Here is an 18,133-nt window from a genome sequence, read left to right as displayed (position 1 = left end):
GACTTTTTATTTCAAGAAATAAAAATTCTTTATTGTTTAAGAACAGATAATGTCTAGTGTATCTCAGTGAGGTATTAAAATCCAAAATAAAATAATCACTAAAATGGTGGTCTAACAAGTAATACCAAACAAGCAGACTTCCTATCTGTATGGAATTCTGCATTTGTACCTGGAGGTACTTTTCACAGGATATTTTTTCGATCATGATGATAATAACTAAACATGTAAAGGTTTTTTACTGTGTGAGGCATGCTAAGTGCTTTTTATAAATTAAGTCAATTCTCACAACAGCCCTATGTTTACAGATATGTCAGATGAGGTACACAGAGGTTAAGTAACTTGCTGAAGGTCAAACAGTAAGAGCTGGAATTTTAACCCAGGCAATCTGGTGTCAAGAATCCTAGCTCTTACATGCTACACTGCACTGTCTCCAGCACCTGTGTTGAACTTGTTAAACATATTGAGTACATGTGGCACAAGGCCCAGTGGGAGGAGCCATATATTTAGAGATATTATGTATTTGGGGAATGAATTAGATGACCATTTACTTAATAATTAGATATTAGAAAATTTAACATCCACTTAATATAACAAATTCCATTATGATGGCCACTGGAATATATATAATATACAAGAGTAAATCCAGATGTTTAGAGGAGTTTAACTTCACAAGGTTTTTTCAGTTAAAGATGGACCATCCTTTCTCTAGAACAAGGCATGTGTAAAAAATATTAAATGTTTCCGCCCTACCTAGTAATTATTCTTTGTAGGATATTAACTGTCATATGTTTCTATAAATTTCTAAAATGGTATCTAACTTTTAATATTAATTTTTCCAGGTGTTATTGTGCATGCCATCTATAATATGTATTTTAACTTACACAGCTGTATTGGTCTTGCCTATTTAAGGTCTCAAAAAATTGATTATGAGTAATCACAACTGAATTATCTAAAATTCAGAATGACCTGATATTCTGTTAGTTTTATTTTAAAATAGTATATTAATTCATTTGGAGAATTTATGAAGTGTTGTTGGCTTCCTGAGCTTTAAAAATGTCCTTAAATTGTGTCTTGATTGGATTAATAAAATCAGCATGTTCAGCATGTTCTTAATATTGAAATCAACTTTTTAATTTCTTCTCCATTGTTTTTAGTTGGTATATTTTATGTAAAATATTTTGAAATAGACTGAAGTATTGCTTAACACAGAATTTCCATTGACATTACAGTCAACTCACTTATCAGATAAAGGATAATCATGAACTTTTTTTTTAATCATCCATTCATTGCAATCTCCAGTCTCTTGAAACATATATGAGTCAAAGACCCAAGGTTTGCATACTGATTTTTCTGCAACTTTAATTTCATGGTTCAGATCTTATCATTACTCACAATAGAATATCCAATTGTGCGGATTGAGATTAATATGAGAATAAAATGAAGGACAGTTGAGAAATATGATAGAGGATTTGAGTCATCCAAATAGCAAAGGTGTAAGACCTGATATAATTAAACCTTGTTGAGGTCTTAGTTATTAGGCCAAAGTTAAAGGCTGAGTTTTAAAATCCATTGGTCTTATATATAATTATCATTTGATCTATTGTGCCACTGTATGAGTTTATTTTCCCTATTTTTTTAAAAGCATACTTGGGTCTTGTTTGAATTTTTTATTAAATGAAATGTTTTGGACAGTTTGTAATTATGTATTTTACAGATGAATGTGTATACATACACACACATACACACACACTTGTGTGCACACTTTTGTACACTTGACACTATCATATAACAGGAGTAACCTAAAGAATTTTTGGATGTTTTATTTGCTTCAGCATTTAAAAGATTTAATTTATATTTGAATTATCTGAGGAAAAACCTTAACATATTCATATTCTAAAAACTGTGAATACCTAAGATTTATTTACATTTCAGCATAGATATGTAGACATAAAACTGGTTTTATTCAGTTAAGGAACTTACTCTTAATGCTAACATACAGATAGTGAGTGAGAATTCACTAACTAGACTTACTCTAAATGTTTAGGTTGATAGAAAAATCAAGAACTGTATATAGACAGTCCTAGCTTTGCACTTAAGTGAAGATAGGGTTCCAACATAGACAAGTTTCAGTTAACATCATACCACACAAAGTTGAGAACTGCCTATATGATTAAAACATTTTTGTCCATAAAGACCATTCCCCAGTATTCTTCGTTATAAGTAGTAGTTTTTATAATGTTAATTTCATCAGTAGCTGAAATATATAAAAACATAATTTTGTCTGAGAAATGGGCTTCTCTTACACAAATTCTCCAGACATTGCCTTTAAAGATGTTAGAATAGCCATATCCACTGAGAACAAGATTTTTTAATGAATGAGGAATATAATTGTGTAGATGGTATAGATACCCAGAAAATCAGTTTTCTGTCCGCTACAGTTGAACATTTTGACAAATAGATTTATTAGCTTTATTAAAAGTTTTATTAAAATAATAGGTCCATCAGTAATTCGTTTTTGTTTTTGTGGTACGCGGGCCTCTCCCTGTCGCGGCCTCTGCCGTTGCGGAGCACAGGCTCCAGACGCGCAGGCTCAGCCGCTCCGCGGCATGTGGGATCCTCCTGGACCGGGACACGAACCCGTGTCCCCTGCATCGGCAGGCGGACTCTCAACCACTGCGCCACCAGGGAAGCCCAGTAATTCATGTTTTATATCAGCACTTGGGACAAGTAAAGCAGAATTCTAATTTTTTAATGCCATGAATGTATTTACATCTTTATGGAACAATATAGTGTTGATATGAAGTGTAACTTCCTCTGAAATCATATTTAAGTATTTGTAAATATTTGGAAACATATATCCCATAATTAAATTATTGGTAAATTTAGAAATATGATTTTTTTCTGATATTGATTGCTTTAGAATTATAAAAAGAAACATCCCTTTTAAGTAACACATCAAGACCCCTTTTGTGAATTGTCTAAAGTTTTATACGCAATACTCTCTACAGCTGAACAGTTTACAAGACTCTGGACCACAGGAAAGTGAAGTAACACCAGAAAATATCTTAACTGTAGCCAAGGACCCAAGATATGCCAGATATCTCAAAATGGTTCAAGTGGTAAGCTAATTTGATCTGTCTTCTCTGTCTAGCAGCCTCCTCTGAAATTCTTAACCCTGGAGGTTTCATTGTTATTTTTTCAATCTGAGAAAACTGCTAAACCAAGTGACCAAGTTTTCTACTCTCTTACTTCTTTTCTATGTTTAATGAATGCCCTGATAAAGAATAAGCAGAAGTCAAATCTTTCTCATTAAAACTGACCTCACACTTCAAATTAACATAGTTTAGTATAGATTTATGTAAATTTTTTGCTTTATGTAATCTTTGCAAATCTTGGATGTATCAGATAGAGGAATGAAAGTGGACTATTCACTTAGTAAATCGTATGGCTTTAGCTTAATTTCCTGTATGCTAACACAAATGGTTTTTTGTGTATTTTTATTCTGAATTTTACCTGTCAATAGTTTGGTTCATAGAAAAGAGCATAAGTCACTTGGCCATGTAAGGTAATGCTTTTAATATTATGACTTGAGAATGTGTATTTTTTCTAAGAAATCATTACATGGTATGATGCAAAAAAGTACAACACAATATTTGCTCTTCTATAATAGCAGAAGTTAATTTCATTCCTGTAGAAAGTCCTGTTACAGTAGTTGAAGGAGCTAGCTGTCCATTTTTCAGTTGATCAGAAAATTAACGCTTCTGTAAAATTCTGTTATCAGGCAAAAGAAGGACTGATATTAAAGAAGAACAGTTTTGCTCTTCTTGGCATTATTTATCACCAAAATAATTTAAAAACTAAGACTGTCTGACAACCAGAAAGAGTAGATTGGCTTATTTAGAAGCTACATTGGTGACAATGGGGAGAAGAAAGTACATTCACTTTTTCTAGCTGTCAGAAGTAGCTGTGTCACTTTCAAAATTCTTCATTGACAGTCAAAGCTCTGGGCTTTCGGCTTTGGGGAAAAAAACAGACTTTGGGTTGAAAATATATAAATTTTGAAACTAATAAAAATAAAATAGAGCTAGTTTGAGTGTGAATATGATAAATGAATTTTTAAAACTAAAACCCAGGAAAGCTTAAGCTAAGCTTAAAATATAGACTGTTAAAAACTATGTCTTTGACACTTTCAAACAAAAGATGAAAAGTTTCAGAGTAACTCTGAAAGGCTTTTTATTTAGTCTCTTCTTGCCTAACCTATATAAAATAGGAAATGGGAAAATCTACTTGATATCTATGACTGCCTTGAAATATTTGATAAAAGACCACATCTTAGGATAATTGTTATATTCTTAATACATTGCCTCTGACTTTACAAGAATTTGAAAAATCCTCATTTTCCTTTTCAGTATTAATCCACTGTCCTTTTATTCCACAAATATTTATTAAACACTTACCCTAAGGTACCATATTAGATATTGTCTAGATTTCTTTAGCCAACTAAGGTTCCCAGACACCGCTTGACATTTTTATTTTTGTTATTAATTACTTAGACAAATTTCATTGCTTTTCAGAATTTCATATATAATATATATCATATGTTTGCATGTATATATATAAATGATTCTTTACATATTTATTCTTCTAATCATGTAGCTTACCATCTCACTAGGAATAAAAGCTAAAGTCCTTCAGAGGCCCGTGAGATGCTATACAATTTAGTTCCCTAATACCTTTCTAATCTCATCTTCACTCACTCTGCTCCAGCTCTACTGTCCTCCTTGATGTTCCTTGAATAAATATATGGACAGTTGCGTGTCTTGGGGCCTTTGCATTAGTTCTCTCTGCCTGAAACGCTTTTCCCAAATATCTTTATGGTTTGCTCCCTCTCTTCCTTCAAATATTTGCAGAAATATTACCTTCTTTCTAGTCCCATTCCTTTTATTCCTTCCCTACTATATTTTTCTTCATATAACCATCTAATTTTATGCAAAATACTACATATTTTACATACATTGTTTGTGTCTCTACTGCTCCTAGAATATACACCTTTTTGTTTACTGCCCTATTCCCAGTTCCTAGAACCATACCTGGCACATAGTATTTACCTATGAATGAAAATGATGGTATTTTTCTCTATACTGTTTTAATTTTTGATAGGTTTTGGTGATAGATTTCTTTTTTACACTAGCTCAGTGGTTTTTAGAGTAAAAAACTTGTTCAAGATATAGGTTTCTAGGTCCCACCCTACTAAATGAGAATCTCTGCAGGTGGGACTCAGAGCCAGAGCATACGTGCTTTGAGAAATGCTCTTCTGATTAAGAACTGTTTGAAAATAGTTTACACTGTTTTTTGTGGGGTTTTTAATAAATTTATTTATTTAATTTACTTTTGGCTGCGTTGGGTCTCCGCTGCTGTGCGCAGACTTTCTCTAGTTGCAACGAGCGGGGGCTACTCTTCATTGTGGTGCACGGGCTTCTCATTGCAGTGGCTTCTCTAGTTGCGGAGCACAGGCTCTAGGCATGTGGGCTTCAGTAGTTGTGGCACGTGGGCTCAGTAGTTGTGGCTCGCGGGCTCTAGAGTGCAGGCTCAGTAGTTGTGGTGCACGGGCTTTGTTGCTCCGTGGCATGTGAGATCTTCCCAGACCAGGGCTCGAACCCGTGTCCCCTGCATTGGCAGGCAGATTCTTAACCACTGCGCCACCAGGAAAGCCCCTTTACACTGTTTGTTTTTTTTTTTTTTCAACACTGTTTTATAACACCAAATAATTTTTATCTCAAAACATTTAAGAAGTAATAAATTGTTAGTTTTATTTCTTATTTTTTAAACTATCTAATTCTATAGCACTATCTGGCAGTTAGCTTTAGCCCATCCTTTTTGCTTGTTGTCACCATGAGCAGGGGTTTAATTTCTTTTGCCTCAGACTTTTTTATGTTTTTAGCCCAATTTCCTTGATTTTAGCCCTTTGCCTTCCTTCTGCATTTGGTACGGGTGTTTCTAATTCCTGAACATTTCCGGTGTTCTGGAAGTGCTGCTTCTTTGTGGTATCCTCCTCTTCAGGCACATGGACTTGGCCTTCCTGTGCTATGCTAAGTCATCATTCTTTTATCTGCTTTTAATTTCCATGTATTGTGGTTCGTGTGTGCCTCTTAGTCATTAAAATTTTTGCCTTATTGTTTGGGGGTAATAATTTTCAAGAAGAAAGCAGGGACCAGCGTCTTTGCTTTGAAATTATAAGTTCATCCTAGTTAAATCTAATTTTATTGTTTATAGTTCATTGTGCCAACCTGTATCCCAGAATCTTATTACCCAACTTTTGTCTCCTACTGCTCCCTGTCCTACATTTCATTCTTCAGACAAAACCACAAAACTTTCTCAATATAAGCTCCATGCTTTCCCACCTCTGAATCTAGATCCCCCTTCTCTTGACCACTACATGTCCAAATTCTACTCATCTGACATGTTCCTATGAACACTTTCACCAAATTATCCCAGATTCTGAACCCACCAACACATAAAGCCAGAATTGATATCTCCCTTCATCAGTCTGTCCAACCACTTTATCTGTATTTTTTCTCACTTCATATCTTGTTCTTTGATAATTTAAAAATATCTTTATCTACTTGTGTTGAAAAGGAAATGAGCGGAAGAACTATATCTTGATCGATCTTTGTATTCACTTTAACACCTTACCTAAAAAGGTGCTCAATCAATATTTGTTTTTTTGTTGGTGCTTTTTTGTTTGTTTGTTTGTTTTGTTTGTTTTTTGGTTGTTTGGGGGTTTTGTGGCCGAGCTGTGCGGCATGAAGGGATCTTACTTCCCTGACCAGGGATCAAACCGGTGCCCACTGTACTGGACTACCAGGGAAGTCCCAATATTTGTTGAATGTACTATTTTATCCTGCATATTATAACTCTCTTTCTCAACTTTATGTCCCCCAGAAATGTACAAATGTGCTCCTGTTTCTACAAGTTACCAATTTAAAATGTTCTGTAGAACCAAACCAAGAATAGTCCACGTAGAGGTCTCCCTCAAGGTTGATGTGAACCTGCCAATCTTTATTCTTTCGGTGATAGTTATTAAGCCATCTATAAATCCACTATTTGTCCTGTTTCCTAAGAATATCATGAGTGACTGTCAAAATATCCAACCAGAGATGTAGCAACATGTTTGACAGCGCCCAGGATTGTCTTGCATTGGCATGGTCACTACTAGAGTTCCTGTCACTTCTGCATCATCATTCAGTACTGGCTTTTTGTTTAAATTTAAGTATGAAATTGTTAAATCACTTCCCCGCATTGCTTCCTCTATTTGTTGGAGGATTAAATTTTCAACAGGGTAACTTAGGAATTTATCAGATGCTCTGATTTGAACAAAATTAAGCTGCCAGTGCAGGTAAAGAGCTAATGTCTCCACCCATCATGGCGGTATCTTATCCATGTGCTTGTTTGCAACGTGTTTTAGGGAAACTTGACCTAAATCCTCCATCTGTTCAGATGGCCAAAAAGTATGTTCCTTCTGATAGTACAACTGTTGCCTTCTTTTAACCTCATTTAGGGATTCCTTTATCCCATGTTCAAGACTCTCCATATACATGTGTATGTATTGGTTTAAAGGTATCTTCCGGGCTTCCTTGGTGGCGCAGTGGTTGAGAGTCCGCCTGCCGATGCAGGGGACGTGGGTTCGTGCCCCGGTCCGGGAAGATCCCACATACTGCGGAGCGGCTGGGCCCGTGAGCCGTGGCCGCTGAGCCTGCGCGTCCGGAGCCTGTGCTCCGCAATGGGAGCGGCCACAACAGTGAGAGGCCCGCGTACCACAAAAAAAAAAAAAAAAAAAAAAAAAAAAAAAATAAAGGTATCTTCCGCCTTCCATTATAAAACATTGTAAGATACTCCTTTCAAATGCCAGTTCCCATTCATGGATTCCTAAGTGTTAATGCCTGAGATTTACTTATGTTGAAATTTCAGGTTTGCTATATACAAATAGACACACACACACTTTTTGTTAAGCTATTGGATTTTTTTTCTATTTGTTTATATCTCTTCTCTTAATCAGTACCTGATAGTTCTTTTACCTGCTTTTCTCCCCTGTGGTGTTATTATTGTTCATAGTCTTATAGTTTTAATTGAGGAATTTTTTTATCCTTTGATTTCAGTTTAAAGCCCCTTGATCATACCTATGGGTCTTGCTAAGCATAAAATTTTGGTTCTTCTGAACTACGTAACACTTTTCCAGGAGTATAATCATTCTAGTGTCATAAGTCATCACCTAAAAAATTGATTCAGCAGCATCTGCATAGCTAGTTGTGTTTCCTGTATCTGTATTTTTACAAAACTATAACTTTAAAGAACAAATTACGACACTACCCTGCTTTAGAAAATTCCTCACAGAAGTAGAGAAGAGTCATTAGAGACCCATTGCAATCTGTATTATTGAATCTTCCAATTTCTGTCATTGACATGGGAAGAATCTAGATAGCTTTGTATCTCTATACTCCAGGATAGTAAATTGCCTTCCTGTGTTTTTGTGTTAGTCTTCTATGCTGTTTATTCTTCCAAGGTGATTCAGTTCCTTGAGAGTGACTGAGAACAAACAGGGTTCAGAGGGATATAGGTAGAAAGAAAAACAAATTTGATGTAAGAGCCTAACCCCAGTTAATTCTAGAGGGTAGCTTTATTAGAAATTGCTTTATCAATACTAGAAAGTGTTTCACTTTCCCAAAAAGATTGTAGATTTTCATTAAAATGCCCAATTTTTCTCAACCTCAGAGGGTGACTAAGGTTTCTCTTGCTTACCCACCACTAAAAATTTACTTTTAGTTATTAACGTGGAGAAAGACCATATCAGCATAATTCATCAAATGAGTTCTGTTTTGTCTATTGGTATGATCTCAAGTAGTTTATGACCCACCATACCATTACTATGGATGCATGTTATCAAAGCTGAATTTTAGAAGCCTACATTCTGGAATTTAGGGAATTGTTTGTATCAACAAAAGGAAAGATAGCATGGTCTCCAGAAAACCTGTCTTTCTGAAAAAATCACTATACACCAACAATATAAAAATCTACTCCTAAGATCCCCCAAATAACCATTCTGTACCCAAAAGGGAGTTAACAGTGCCACAAGTTCTCTCCACTACTAAGGACAGTAATAGGATTTCTTTCATTTTTAATTGCCTTTATATTTTTGTCATTTAAAAATATGAGTTGCTGCTCCATAAGCAGAGTCTTTCTTATACCTGTAATTCCATATATGCTTAGTTTCTCATCTTTTTCCAAAATATAATATTCTTCCACTCAGCATCTTAATACTTACTAAGTCCTCAACCCTCTTGTAATCTTTTCTCTTCCTTCCTTCCTGAATTGTTATTTAGAACTATGTCATTCTCTCTCATAAGACAGTGAGTGTTTCTCAAGCACTTTCAGCTTCTCCACTTGTATAAAAGTTTGAATTTGCTGACTACCCATGTAGTGATCACTCACTTCAGATAGGAAGGCCTAGAAAGTCCTGTAACTTACAAACCCTGATGTTTTAAAAAAAATTCAGGCTTTCTGGGTATCAGGATGAACTACAGTCTTTTTAGGCTTTCTTTGTAAGATACCTTGACAACTTCCTCTTCCCGGGTCCTAGATATCTCTTGGAATGTATTGCTTTTATATTTGCCTTTCCTCACTTGTCACATACCTGTAAATCTACTTTAGAGACTAGGTAATTAAAACTGCTTAATATAAACTCCTTTAAACAGAAGCCAAGAAAATCTTTCAAATGTCACAAGTACCAATGCACAGAGAAATAAGCTGTGCCCTTCTTTTTGGTCTCTGTACCTTTTTCTGTCACCCCTGGATTACTACCTTCTGTGAGGTACAAAATGATTACAGTTCCAGGAAGTAGTTACCTATGAGACAATTTGAATGCCTCAGGGTACACACCAAGATCTTTCCTTCGTACTTCTGGATGCAACGTGCTATATAGTTTCTTAGCTTTGTCATGCAATCCTGTGTGACCATATTCAGACCATGTTGGCTCTTACGGTCTCGGTCCCCTCAAACATAAAATGATATCTAAAGTTCTGTACATTTATGATCCATTAATTGATCTCCAAATTTGGATCTCATTATTAATGAATGTTCCTGGAACACCTGCTGGCGTTTACTGGTTTTTTTTGGTTTTTTTTTTTCCTTTTAAAGCAAGTTTTACAGAAGATTTTTCAGTGAGTAATAATAATGTTGTGTTCCAAATATGGCAGGTAATTGATTCTGATTTAATGTTTGTTGTCATAATAGTGCAGCACACGTCTTTACTAAATTATATATTGCATTTATAACTTAACTGGAATTGTGTGCATAGATCACTTTTCCAACAATTCTCCCCTTTTTACTGGCAGAGCTCGGTGAATCCTTTGCCAGTAATAAGTTGTGCATTGGGAAAATTCGACTTCCACATTAAGAAGCTAATGACTTGTATTTTTTGAAACCATATTTGCCAAAACAGTCTCTTTGGACACTTAGTTTTTTTAAAAAAGCTCTATTTTCTTTGGCTGGCTTAAAATATGAATTGAATAATCTTGGTCTGGTGGTTCTGATGCATCTGTTGCCAGCAGTGGATGTTGGCCTGGGGAAATGTGAGTTTCATTACCTAAGGAAAGAATCTTCAACTGATTATTAAAGATGTTCATCAAGAAATTATATACCTTGGACCTGGGGAAACTAATCAAGCATGAAGTAGAGTACTCTTTAGATAAGGTATAGTTTTTTAAGAGTAACTGAGGGCTTTAAAACCTTGTTTGGGACATGACCCACCTGTGACTTCCCATGGTCTAGAGAGTTCCAGGGTAGGTTCCTCATCAGTGATGGGCAGTATAGTCAAAAGGAGGAGCTACTGGTTCATGTATAGTCAGAGCTGTGGAAGACACTGGTGCAGATTTCATTTAACAATTATATGCTATTTTTTTATTTTTATGTTTAACTCTGTAGGTATTTTAATATGTGTTTTGTTTATAATAGCTAAAGTTTACTAACCAGTATCAAGGTCAATGTTTTTTGATTACATAAGGGTTTGGGGGCAGACAATTTCCTCTGGTGTTTTAGCATCACACTGTTCACTGACGGTAAAAGCTAGCATGTACAATGATTGATTTCCCACACACACGAATGTAGACAAAGAAAAGATACAGGCGAACATACATGTCTGTTTAATTAGTTGTGTAATTTAGCCAGCTTTGAAAATTGAAAAGGGAAGATACTTTATCCTTCTCACTTCCATTTCCATTTGACTATCAGAGAGAAGCAAAGCTTAGAATGGTAAACTGCATGAGTAGTAACTTTGAGTTGCCATAAGTGGAGCCCAAGTGACCACAGTTATCCTGCTTCCTCTACATTCTATCTTGCATCAAATGCAAGAAGGATTGGATAGAGATTTTCCCTAAGGCAGAAAACAGTGACAGTTAGCTTCCAATTGAGAGCCCCTGAGGTAACAGCCTATGCTTTGCCATGGCCTGAGTATCTGGAAAACCTAGAAATGGGTACTTTTTGTTGTATCTGTGGCAAAAAAACAAAAAACAAAAACAAAAACTACCCAAGTTACTTATTCTCTGCCAAAGTCAGTGAACTAACCTCTAAGGAAACCATGTGTAAAGAATTATTATGCCAGTTTTCTAGATTATGATTTTTCAATATTATGGCTTCCTTTTGAATCCTTCCCAAGTTTCCTTGAAATTGAAAGTTAGGGAGGCCAGAACCAGTCATACCCTGTACACATTTAAGGTTAAGAAGTATTGTTTTATAACTTATTTACCCTTTTGTTTATTCCTTATTTTATTTTTCTCATATATTTTTGTTAGAGAGCAGTAAACAATAATATTGCTAAATTCAGGTTTTAAATTTCTTGCTTTCCTGATGTATTTGTTTTCCTGATTTCTTGTTTTCCTTAGAACACTGAAGGGAAAACACATAGTGGGCAGACCCTACGAAGTTAGATGGTTGTCAGTATCCATTTGGTAATATTATATGCACCTGCCTTGATGCTTATCTATTCCTCATATTTTCTTCACTAATACCACTTTTGCCATAATCATACAGCTCAGAATATTTTAATGCTATCCTTGTGTGGCATTCAATTGCCATGAAAGTAATTTCTTTTAAGTTTCTTTGTACCTCTTTTTTTTTTTTTTGGCTGCGTCGGGTCTTTGTTGCAGTGCGTGGGCTCTTTGTTGCGGCGTGCAGGCTTCCCTCTAGTTGTGGTACACGAGCTCTAGAGCACACGGGCTCAGTAGTTGTGGCATGTGGGATCTTGGTTACCTGACCAGGGATCGAACCTGAGTCCCCTGCATTGGAAAGCGGATTCTTAACCACTGGACCATAAGGGAAGTCCCGCCATGCAAGTATTGATTTGAATAATTTGTTTATAGGAACTAGTTGTTTAACCATAACTGTTTTTATTTATGGTGCTTATAACCTCTGGAAAATATATACATATTTTGAACTGTGAACTTCAGGAGGGTTTAGAATTCTCAGTCATATCTGATGAATGGTCATACATCAACAAGCCAGTATACACAGATGCCAGTCTCTCTTAGAGTTGTAGGGGGATATTTGGTTGCCGTATGAATTCTTTGAGTTTTAGTAATGTATCAGATAATTTAATTTAAATAAAACAAAATTTAAAGGAGGAGTAAGTGTAACATGAGAGAATTCAGGCACAAAATAATCTTCTTTTAAAAATAATTCATTAAGGTAATAAATTTAGGATGCTAAATTTGTCAAATCAGTTTTTCTTAAAACTGTGTATGAAGAGATTATATTTCTATAGGAATTTATTCTCCATATCATTTTTGTATCATCAGTATCATATATAAAGTAATTTAGATAATGTGTGGGACAGTTTATCTGAAACAATCCTTTCAAGACAAAACATTTAATTATTTATTTCAGTTTATTTATTTTGCTAAGTGCTAAAAAATTTACTTCATCTGCCTTAAATTCATTATAACACCATAACTGTGCACTTCTCCCCACAAAAGAAAGAAAAAGGAGTAGAAGTAAGCAATCAAATACAGAGGAGAGAACTTTTAGAGGGTAAGCTTAAGGTAGTTTTGAATTTAATAGGAATTTCATTTAAATGATACATAAAATGGGAACCAATAAAGACCGGGGGATTTAGCAGAAAAATATTTTTATCTTTTGACTTCATATCTTTCATTCCAACTAATTTAAACGACTCCTTAACTCTTATGATAGAAGTTGTGACAAAAGGAACAGTACATCACTATTAAAGTTCATAAGGAAGCTTTTGAAGATTGCTAATAATGACAGTTTTTATACTTGATGAAATGTGCGGTATAGTTCTTTTACTCTGAAACCGACTATAAAATTTTAGTTACCCAACTTCGATTTTTCAGTGCCCTTCTATTTTTTTCTCCTACTGACCACCTTTGCCAGAAATAAGGGCCCTCACATAAAAGTTTTACAGATTGGTGAGGAGGAAATAATAGTAATGAAAATTAAGTAGTTACTTCATTAGATTTACTCTTTAGAAATATTGTGATTCTCACCTTAACTATAAATTAGTCTGTCTAAGATTGTGTAAATTAATGGGAGAAAAAGTAAAGACCAGAGAAGCAAATGAGCTATAATAAGGAAGTGGGCTCACCTCAGGTGGGAGAGAAGTGTCTTAGAGGCTTTAAAGACCATCAACTTGAGGAAGACATTTTAGCACCATATTCTGACAAGGATCTCAGTGAAAGCATTCATAATGGGGTGGAGGCCTGGTACAGAAGATAATTTGTTTTGAATGCATCACAACATCATTTGTAAGTTAATCTTTTGGTAAGTATTATTGCTTTCTCTAGTTGCCACGAGCAGGGGCTACTCTTCGTTGTGGTGCGTGTGCTTCTTTCTCATCGCGGTGGCTTCTCTTGTTGCAGAGCACAGGCTCTAGGTGCATGGGCTTCAGTAGTTGTGGCACGCAGGCTCAGTAGTTGTGGCTCGCAGGCTCTAGAGCTCAGGCTCAGTAGTTGTGGCACGCGGGCTTAGTTGCTCCGCAGCATGTAGGATCTTCCCGGACCAGGGCTCGAACCCGTGTCCCCTGCATTGGCAGGCAGATTGTTAACCACTGTGCCACCAGGGAATCCCTCGTTTCTTTTTATGGCTGAGTAGTATTCCATTGTGTATATGTGCCACATTTTTTTAACGTCTTTATTGGAGTATAATTGCTTTACCATGGTGTGTTAGTTTCTGCTGTATAACAAAGTTAATCAGCTATATGTATACATATATCCCCATATCTCTTACCTCTTGCATCTTCCACCTTCCCACCCTCCCTATCCCACCCCTCTAGGTGGTCACAAAGCACCCAGCTGATCTCCCTGTGCTATGCGGCTGCTTCCCACTAGCTCTCTGTTTTACATTTGGTAGTGCATGTGTGTCCATGCCACTCTCTCACTTTGTCCCAGCTTACCCTTCCCCCTCCCCATGTCCTCAAGTCCATTCTCTAGTAGGTCTGCGTCTTTATTCCCATCCTGCCCCTAGGTTCTTCAGAGCCTTTTTTTTTTTTTTTTAAGATTCCATACATATGTGTTAGCATACAGTATTTGTTTTTCTCTTTCTGACTTACTTCGCTCTGTATGAGACCCTAGGTCCATCCACCTCACTGCAAGTAACTCAATTTTGTTTCTTTTTAAGGCTGAGTAATATTCCATTGTATATATGTACCACATCTTCTTTATCCATTCATCTGTTGATGAACACTTAGGTTACTTCCATGTCCTGGCTATTGTAAATAGAGCTGCAATGAACGTTGTGGTACATGACTGTTTCTGAATTATGGTTTTCTCAGGGTATATGCCCAGTAGTGGGATTGCTGGGTTGTATCGTAGTTCTATTTTTAGTTTTTAAAGGAACCTCCGGAGTATTATTATTTTTAAAAAGGGAAGTCATTTCTGTTAGATTGAGTAAGAGGGTTTTTTTCCCCTTCTAATCTAAAACTTTAGGAGAATTTCAACATGATTTATAAAGGAATTTAGTATCTTGGCTTTCATTAACATAATAACAAATAAATGTAAATATTGACAGTTCTATAAGCCTCCAACAGTTTTTGTGATATAAGAAAGTAGTGTTTAACTATTAGTGTTGCCATCGTAATTTCATTAGTGTGGCTTCTTTACACATTTTCTCCAGTGACGCAGATACAGACATGATTTTTTGGAACATCAGACTTATGGCTGCCTTCTCTCTTCATTACTTATGTTGGACAAACTGCCATTATCCCTTGCCAAAAATAATCCCACAGTTCAGTAGACTTCAGTTTTGAGGTCTCTCATGTCCTCCTTAGACCACCAGTAGCTTTGTCTCTTGGAGATCAGAAATTGGACACTTCTTTTTGATGTTTAACAAACCAGACTCCGTTTCTTAACCTCTAAGGAAGAATATAGCAAAACAACAAATTTTCTAAGCAGCATCTCTGGAAACATAGCAGCAAATCTCTTTGGAATGCATCCTTTGGAACATAGGCCAAATTATTTTTGTATCAAGCTTTTAATCAGATTTGTATTAAGGTGATGATAATAGTAAAGTCTTTAATAGGGTAAGACACTATAGTTATATGTATTTTCCTTTATCTATATTCATATACAGAAATGACTAAAGACTTACCAACTTACATTCTTGTGATGTAACCAGCTTCAAGAAGCTAAGGATAAAATATGGAGCTTATAGATTAAGGCTTCTCTTATTCTTATACTGTAACCAATTCCATGAAACTAATGATGAAATAAGCAGCTTATCAAATTTCACCAACTTCCCTGTTCCCCAGTTCTCCCTTCCCACCTACTGCCTCCCCCTCTCCAACCCCATACAACTTTCTCTGCTATAGTTTAGGAAACTTTTATCAATCCTCACTTCTCCGCCCTTCTGTTTTCTCGGCTTTATAACTTATTTATATAACCTTTCCGATGATATCCTGTGGATTATGCTAAAGTATAATAAATAAATCACATAGTTGAGTTTGTCGAAAGACCTTATATCATCAAACCATAGTTAATAAAAACTGAGAGGTCTTTTTAAAGTATGACCTTAACTCTGCTCTTTTTCCCATTTCTCCCTAGCACTTCAGAATTTTTTTAATGAAATGTTTCAAACTCCTAACTTTCCCTGTTATACTAAAGAGTTGAGTGACATTTAATTATCAAGTAAAAATTCCCAGCCTTATAGTTCAAGTAGTCAACTTTCTTCTCTACTATTAAAATTAAATAATTTTTATTACAAAGCTATTATTAAGTATATTTTATTTCAAAATCTTTCTCTCAAGTCTTAGCTCCAGATAATATATTTTTAAAGTGGTGCAAATTGTGATCTTGTGCTTACTTTATTCCAAATGTAAGAGTCTGTTCATGCTGGATGCCCCAAAGCAAGTAATTGCTTTTTTTCTATCTTTCATTTATCCTTAAGCTTCATGAGCTAACGAAAGATCCAAAGTTTTATCTTCTAGCTTCTTTGCTTTCTTAACCTACCATATGTCACTTTTCAGAATACCTTAAAGATTGCCCCATGGAACAGTATTGCTTTCAGAAGTATGGTTTTCAGGAGAATTCTATGATGATGCATTTATTTTCATCCATCTAGTATTTAGGTTGCATTTAAAGTGTCTGTTGTTTGCAGACGTAGAGAATGAACTTGAGGACACGGGGAGGGGGAAGGGTAAGCTGGAACGAAGTGAGAGAGTAGCATTGACATATATACACTACCAAATGTAAAATATATAGCTAATGGGAAGTAGCCACATAGCATAGGGAGGGTGGAAGGCAGACGCAAGAGGGAGGGTATATGGGGATATATGTATACATATAGCTGATTTACTTAGTTATACAGCAGAAACTAACACACCATTGTAAAGCAATTATACTCCAATAAAGATGTTTAAAAAATAAAGTTTCTTGTTATTGGAGCCTTAACAGATTATATTTTACCAATTTATAATATAAAACATAACAGTTATGAAAATGAATGTATAGATGGGCCTGTAAATGACAGCCTTGCCTCTTTCAGGAGAGAGTCTTCCTGGTAACCTGTGAATTTGAAAAACAAAAAAGCCTTTGCTTTCCCAACCTCCTGTAACCTAGCAAGCTGTAGAGAACTTGGACTTTTTCTCCTCCATAGCCAAAATAAGAGATTATGGTTGTAGAAGGCATCTTATAACTTTCTACAACAGTTGTTTTGGGGCTTTTTTTTTAAAGTGAGGATTAAATTTTTAATACATTTTCTGATTTTAAAAATGAGGATTGTAGTTAATAATCTGAACTTAATTTGGCAAAATCTGTAACATTTCTATGAGAGATACATGGTCATTAATTTTGAAAGCTCTGCATATTGAATTTATAATCCATTTGACTCATATTTTTTACATATACTTGCCTGTATCTCAACGTAGATTTATTGGGTGAAATGTAAGATAAAATCAGCATTTTGGAGGGAAATAGCTGGACAAGTATATATTTGTTCTTTAAAATATTTTTGAAACAAGCTTATGTATGGATATTTTATTTGAAAATTTATGTATGTATTTCTGAGTCTTTGTGTTTTTTATTTTAAATAAGCTCCTATCCGCTCTTCAAGACTCACCTCAGCAAATTTTTTGCTGGTCCTCAACTCAGTCTGCCTTTCCTTGGGTCTAACCTTGCCCATTATGCAGGTCTCTGTTATCAATTTCATGACTGTATTGTGATCATATTTTTAACACATGTATTAGACTGTACTCTCTGAGGGCAGGGGCTGATTATGTTGTTGTTTTCTCAGCATAAAGCACTGTGCTGCCATTGTGGTGTTAAACATTGAGGTGTGGGATTGTGATATCAGAATTCTACCGCTAACCCCAGTAAATTTATTTCTAACCCTGTAAGATCCCTGAGGCCAGAAAATACACAATGGACAACTGCAGAAGAAAGCAAGGGAACCTTAGCTGGGTTAGTGCAGAAACTTCAGGGTAGGGCTCTGTGAAATTGGACGGGGAGCATCAGAGCTCCTAAGGGGCCTCTTCTGTACCTTAGGTTCAAAACTGGATGTCACAACTGGCTAGTGACAAGGGAGGGCCAAAGAGAAGAGTATGCAACAGCGTAGAGAGGTGACTGAGCTTTTTACC

At 35.6% G+C, this 18,133-nt stretch overlaps 1 protein-coding gene across 2 annotated transcripts in view; it reads left to right on the top strand.

The window, feature by feature from the left end:
• Nucleotides 1-18,133, top strand: part of WASHC3 (WASH complex subunit 3) — a 49,658-nt gene that overhangs the window by 14,359 nt on the left and 17,166 nt on the right. For both annotated transcript variants that reach the window (XM_059081988.2, XM_067009989.1), the window contains exon 5: nucleotides 3,009-3,119. In XM_059081988.2, coding sequence (XP_058937971.2) covers nucleotides 3,009-3,119 — 111 coding nt within the window. The remainder of the gene's footprint in view (nucleotides 1-3,008; nucleotides 3,120-18,133) is intronic.

Source organism: Kogia breviceps, chromosome 12 (genome assembly GCF_026419965.1).
Source record: "Kogia breviceps isolate mKogBre1 chromosome 12, mKogBre1 haplotype 1, whole genome shotgun sequence".
Taxonomy (NCBI): domain Eukaryota; kingdom Metazoa; phylum Chordata; class Mammalia; order Artiodactyla; family Physeteridae; genus Kogia; species Kogia breviceps.
Note: the sequence above shows the minus strand (reverse complement) of the source record. Positions and strands in the feature narration are given on the sequence as shown.